At 47.5% G+C, this 6,014-nt stretch overlaps 1 protein-coding gene across 1 annotated transcript in view; it reads right to left on the bottom strand.

Annotated features, from left to right (window-relative positions):
• Positions 1–2,969: 2,969 nt before the first annotated feature.
• LOC126546932 (nose resistant to fluoxetine protein 6-like) overlaps positions 2,970–6,014 on the bottom strand; it is a 121,579-nt gene continuing 118,534 nt past the window's right edge. Inside the window, exons 14-15 of the mRNA XM_055062615.2 lie at positions 5,446–5,588; positions 2,970–5,366 (exon numbers count right to left, since the gene is read on the bottom strand). Of these exons, the coding sequence (XP_054918590.2) occupies positions 5,046–5,366; positions 5,446–5,588 (464 nt within the window). The 3' untranslated portion in view covers positions 2,970–5,045. The remainder of the gene's footprint in view (positions 5,367–5,445; positions 5,589–6,014) is intronic.

Below are 6,014 nucleotides of genomic sequence, written 5' to 3'. Positions count from 1 at the left end.
CACACGGCCATAGCTGCCACAGATCAACATTCGCATGCCATTCACATGCCATTCACACAGCCATTCTTCCTCCCATTAACCCATGCACGACGAAATTGCACGCCATAGCAGCAGCCATCACCCACACTCCTTCAGCTTCCACTGCCTCTGTACCCGTCATATTCACGGGCCCCATGGCAGCTTGCCGCGGCCTGATACATAACTCGCTCCCACACGACATTGCTCAACAAATACAATGTGACTTACACTCGCCTGTTGAAATTGTCTGGATCCCAGGTTACCAGGGCATTCCGGATAATGAAAGGACTAACCTGTTCGCCCGAGAAACTCTTTTCCGGCTTCCCGTCATCACTGCATCTACCACACGAGCACCCCAGCGTCGCGTTCCCTCGAGCCATACAAGCGTTTGCGCCGCTTATTCCCTGCCTTACACCCAAACATCACACGTCAATAAGGCACCATCATCCGCAAAGCACAAACAGAGACTCTTCCAACCCTAGCCCGCCTTCACATTGTCCAAGGTCTCACAGAAAAGCCCCCCTGCTTACGAATACTGTGGCGATCGCCCGAACACCAATCATATCTTGTGGATATGCCGCCCTCCCCCCTTAGACTACCTTATCCCACCTCTTTATCCCTACCACCCAACCCCACGTAGCTGACTACAGTCACTACCTATCAGAAACTGGAATACCTGGCAGCGTACATCTCGTCCGCCATTAAGCACGCTGACAGAGGCGGCCTGTACTGAGGCGACCTACTCAGTAATCCACTGAGCGACAATAAAGTTGTCTCTCTCTCTCTCTCTTGGCGCTTCATAGCTTGATTTCTAGTCTTCTTTTTCTCTCTGTTTCGTGTTGTACCACGTGTCTTGTTTTGACACGCCGATATCAGTGCATTTATCCTGCTTGTGTAGAAGAAACAGTTATTAGTTTGCGCTTTTCCGGGAGTCGTGTGTGTCCTTTTTTGTATCTTGTTCTTGTAGCCCGAGTAAAGCAGTTCACTTCAACTTGAGCCTATTTCAGAGTCTGTGTGCAACAAAGCTGCGCGATGGTGCAGTTGGTGCGCCTAAATGTGCTTTGCCGCAGGGACTTAAATTCGATGCGGAGTAGCGGTCCATGGTGTTTTCTTTTTTCCTGAACCACGGAGAGAATGAAGATGAGAAGGTTGCCCGACGATCACGACGATGACCCTTGTCGTCGGCGTAATTTAGTTGCGAGCTTCTAACTACTGTCGTAGCAAAATGTTAGCCTAAGAGATTGGATTGGAGAAACTTTAATGAAGGTCCTGCAGGATGCACGTCAGCGCGCAGTGGGTGTCTCCCACGCAGGGACCGACAGGGAGTACCTGGCGGCCGCTGCACCTAAGAGAGACTTCAACACATTCGCCATGACTGCCCCGCAGTCCGATATTATCTCATGCTTTTACTCTTGTCTCCTTGTTTCCTTGGTCAAAACTGCAGTTTACCGCTGATGTTAACGCGAAAGGCTAAAACGCCCATTGTTATATTTAATATATTCTCCGTCTTCCGACATCGATGAGTCAACACAATGCTGAAGTGTTGCCGTAGCGAGGGTTGCCATGTTGACGCTATGAACAGGATTTTTTTTGTCAGTAACTCTACAGGGAAACTAACGGCTGAAGTAGTGCGGCAGTAATGTGGCAATATTGCACTGGCAATGATATGCGCGTCCTCTTTCAATGCGGAATGAGTAACAGTGCACATCAGCTGACTCAAATTTTGTGGCCAGAGGAAAAACTGGGCTGCAAAATTTGCGCAAGTTGGCGAAAAAGCTGTCTCTCATTAACAAAACTACAACAGAATGTGTATAGAAGCACTTCAGCACCTATTTTCAAACTTAGGTTGGTTACCAACCCAGCGGTTATTTGCCAGTACTTCGTAAAAAAAAAAAAAAAAAAAAAACTAGCCTCGCATCAGAATAGTCTAAATGGTAGGCGGAGGTGGAGCGAAGGGTTTAGAAGCTAGGTGCAGTCGGTTGTTTTAAAAACTGAGGGTTTTCCACAGGGAGAACGTGATGTCTCGTGCATTCACTCGACGTTTTCAAGCAGTATCTTACGGTCATAATGGCATCGATTCCTGTGTGCTCTCTTCAAGAACTGAAACAGCAGCGTCACGGCTAGCAGTGGCCTTTACAAAGTACTTTGCTTTTCGCATTGGTTGGAATAGGGCAAAAGAAGAGGGTAGGTGGGGGGTGTGGGGCAGGTGACAGATAGTGTGATGATTGTGTGTTCCAGCAGACTCGTGAACACGTTCTTTGTGATTGCTCTCGCTACAGTGTACATAGACGATCGCTTGCCACTGCGCTAGCGCGCTATGAACAAAGACCATTGTCGGAACAAACCATTTTCGAATGCCGCTCTCATAAGCCATCGCAGCAGAGGGCGGTGAAGGCGCTGCTACAACTCTTAGGGACAACAAAACGGCCTTAAATGGTGTTCGTTGTGCTACACGAGATCATGTGATGCAATAGACTGCGACGATCGGGACCGGCTTTCATCGTGTGTCCGTGCTCTCTCTCTACTTGCCTTGCTACCTGTCCCTGCACCTTCCTCCTGTGCTGGGTTGCAAACCGGATTTTATGTTCTGGTTAAGCTCCAAACATTTCTCCTTTCCTTCGTCTCTCTCTCTCTCTCTCTCTTTGTAGTATAGTCGTCTGGAGAAGTCCCGTAGTCGATTGTAGAGGTTGTCTCAAAAAAGTCACAACATTCAAACAACATAACGTTATTTTTATTTTTTTGCCGGTTGATGCTCGCTGAGATTCGCATTTACAGCGCAAAACGACGAATCAGTAGTACTGCAGCGCATCGTCCTGTGTCTCCACGTTTATGTGCCTTCTATTTTCGTGCTCTAGAAACCCTTGTGCGCATCGGGTGTTCACTAAACGTGAGGCACTGTGTGTCTTTTTTCTGAACACTCGTCCCCTTGAAGTATATTTATTTACACAGCGCCGATTGTTATGTACACTTTATTTTCTTTCATTTTTTTCATTGATAATGCAACAAACGATGTGATGCAATATGCGTATAATACAAAAGGGCACACGAAAAGTTCGGCCAGAACCGTCCCATGAAGCACATACCCTGTTGATTCCAGAACTTTTCTTTTTCTAAAAAACAAGCAAAAGGCAGTAAACAAGAACAATACCAAAAAAACAGAGAGGGGTATATGGTAAAGCCATGAACGGTAAATACTCTCTGTTAAAATGTAGCTTGAAAACACTGGCTTGACACACTCGAAGTTGTACTATCCAATACCTTGTACAGCCGCGTGCGAATGTTCAGCCTATGACAGCAGGCTGAACCCGGCAGTAAATGGGAGGGCGACAAGTTCTGCCCATTCTCGCTTTTATAGACTATTGTTTTGTTTTCTGTCTTCCTTCGATAACACATATATAGGCTATAGTTTACATTTCGCCGAACAGTTTCACTCAAGTGAGTACAGGCAAAGTTTTCAGCCGCATGTTGGACACTAAAAACAAATTCAGACTGTTAACCGTTGAATGCGGAAGAATTAGAGCACATGATATCAACTATTGACTTGCTTCTCTCCGCCATTTCATCGCGGAGACGAAACTCTTATTTTTTAATTCTTTGACATAGAGGTCTGGCAGTCACACACAATAAGAAGAAGGACCCATTGATGTTTTTGTCGTTCAAGCGCATAACACAATTTTTTGCTTAACTCAACGAGAACGTCATGCAAGTATGCATTCGAGGTACATTTTTAGAGCGAACTGACCAATAAGACGGACTTTGTAACCCCAAGCATCACTCCCAGGTAAAGCGGCTGTCGTCTAAATCACACTATCAAGCTTTCTGCTGCAAACAAAACGCGGCGTCGGTGCCCTGGTGATGATCCCCTCCCTACAGCTATGGTTGCAACGTAATAACCCACGCGCACATTGATTGATTAGCGCCCGCAAACGCCGAAAATGATGCCGTTAGTGTATCTGCTCCAGAAGCAAGATACTGCCATCTTAGTTTCAGTTACGTTAGTATTGAGGAACGACGTTCGACGTGCGATTTTATTGTAAAGCCCGCAAATTCTTTTTCTGGCAATTTTGCGGCGGCTAACTAGCTCTACGACGTCTTCCTATACATTTGAAGTACAGTTGCAACGAGTTCCGCGTCCCACGAGTCCCCCTTACTCGCCATATGCGATTGGTCTGGTGGAAACAAATTTTTATGAGAGACATTATGTTTTGTAATGCGATGTTCCTCTTAAAGACGATATCATGACGATACAAAGGAATCTTCATGTCACTGAGACAACCTGAAAGATGGCTTGCCACGGAGGCTTAACAGATGCCACCGCAAACTACGTGTCCACCGCTTGTCATCGAAAATTGTTTCATTTCCAATAGAACACCAAAGCCTATGGACAATGGTACTTTCGTAATGTCCTTCTACAGATGATGAAGAGTCTTACGCGCGTTCAATACCACTGATACTTCTTTAATCTGGTTGTACTACTTTGCGCAAAATGGTGGAGTTTCTGGATTGAATACTTATTTGTAATTGTAAGTTACGTTTTTGGATTACGCCGTTTACTTATACCAGCTCTATCACTCGATCTTTTCATTGACTTTTCCGCAAGAACCCAGGCGTCACTGGCAGAACTATAGAAGGGCAGCGCTTTGCTACAAAAAAAAAAGAAAGAAACTGCACGCAGAATCACGAGATAACGGTAAAATACTGCGGGGCACTCGCTTGACCTCCGCGTGTCCTGCCGACCAATATCTTTGGCCTTCATTCCCGTCAGTCCCTTCTTTAAACATCGACAAGAGTGCTAACCTTTGCGTTTCACGATGTGTGACAACTACTCATATGGCATGTAAGGGAGGTAGGTGTTAAAATCATTCCAGCTGATCACTTTGGCTGCATTAGCTTTTTTCCTATTCAGAAAACACTCGATAACTTCAAATCACCACGTTTCCTCAACCCTCCTAAATATCAGCCCTGTTAACGAGAAGGCAGTAACATCCTTCCACATCGGGCAAGGCCTCATGAGCACAGCAACAGCCTCAAAGATGGCTCGATTCGGGTGTCTTCGTGATGGCCAGTGCCAGTGTCGAGTTTCCGCCGTTCAGTGCAGCACATGTGGAGGCTGGAGCGCTTCGCGGCACTGACATCCAACCGTCAGACGCCTTGCGTTGTAGTTGCTGCTGCGGCTGCGGCAGCGGCTCCGTATTAAGTGTGGGCAGCGGCGTCTGCACGCGGCCAGAGGCCGTCTTCGGAGACGACCGCATAAGTCTCTCTAGAGCAGCGAAGGGGGCCTCGACCGTCAGGTAAGCCACGTACGCCATTAGGATGGATGTCACCAAGATGCCAAAATAGAGGGTGCACTGCGAGTGAAAGGCAAGTCGACATATTGGCCGTCACCGCGCGTGCACATCCGCGCTCCGTGCAGCACTCGACGCTCACCATGTAGTAGTGGTCCAGCTGAAAGGACTCCCGCACGGAGGCCACGTGTACGTAGATGGGCACCGGATGCAGCAGAAACACCAGGTAGCTGAGTCGGCTCAGTGGGGTCATGACAGAAGACGACAGCATTTCACCCACCAGACCTGCAACACGTGCCCATTGGGAATGTCCCCTCGATATACATGTGGCCAGCGTGCCAGCGAATAAATATGGTAGACACACCCGAGAAGCCTCTACCGCATGGACAGGTGCTGGCGATTGTCAATTTATGCTCGCAATATAGCGAAAGCGCGCACTTTTGCTGGGAGTAGGTAAATCCCTCCGGTCGATATGTAAGTGCCATTTCCTGAGAGGGTAGCTGCACCAAGCGTTCAGCAAATTACAGTGAAAAGTGCGCTTTCACACAAGAAATCAGGCGGCGTGCCTTTCCTACCTCGTCTAGATCGATGCTTTTGAACAAACACGCGTACGCTGCGCTGCACGTACAAACAACCCAGCCCACACTTAGACGAGCTTGTCATGCGGTACGGTGATAATGAATGTTGACAAGGGAACAATGCTCTCCAAAG

The sequence above is a fragment of the Dermacentor andersoni genome, chromosome 1 (genome assembly GCF_023375885.2).
Source record: "Dermacentor andersoni chromosome 1, qqDerAnde1_hic_scaffold, whole genome shotgun sequence".
Classification (NCBI taxonomy): domain Eukaryota; kingdom Metazoa; phylum Arthropoda; class Arachnida; order Ixodida; family Ixodidae; genus Dermacentor; species Dermacentor andersoni.
Note: the sequence above shows the minus strand (reverse complement) of the source record. Positions and strands in the feature narration are given on the sequence as shown.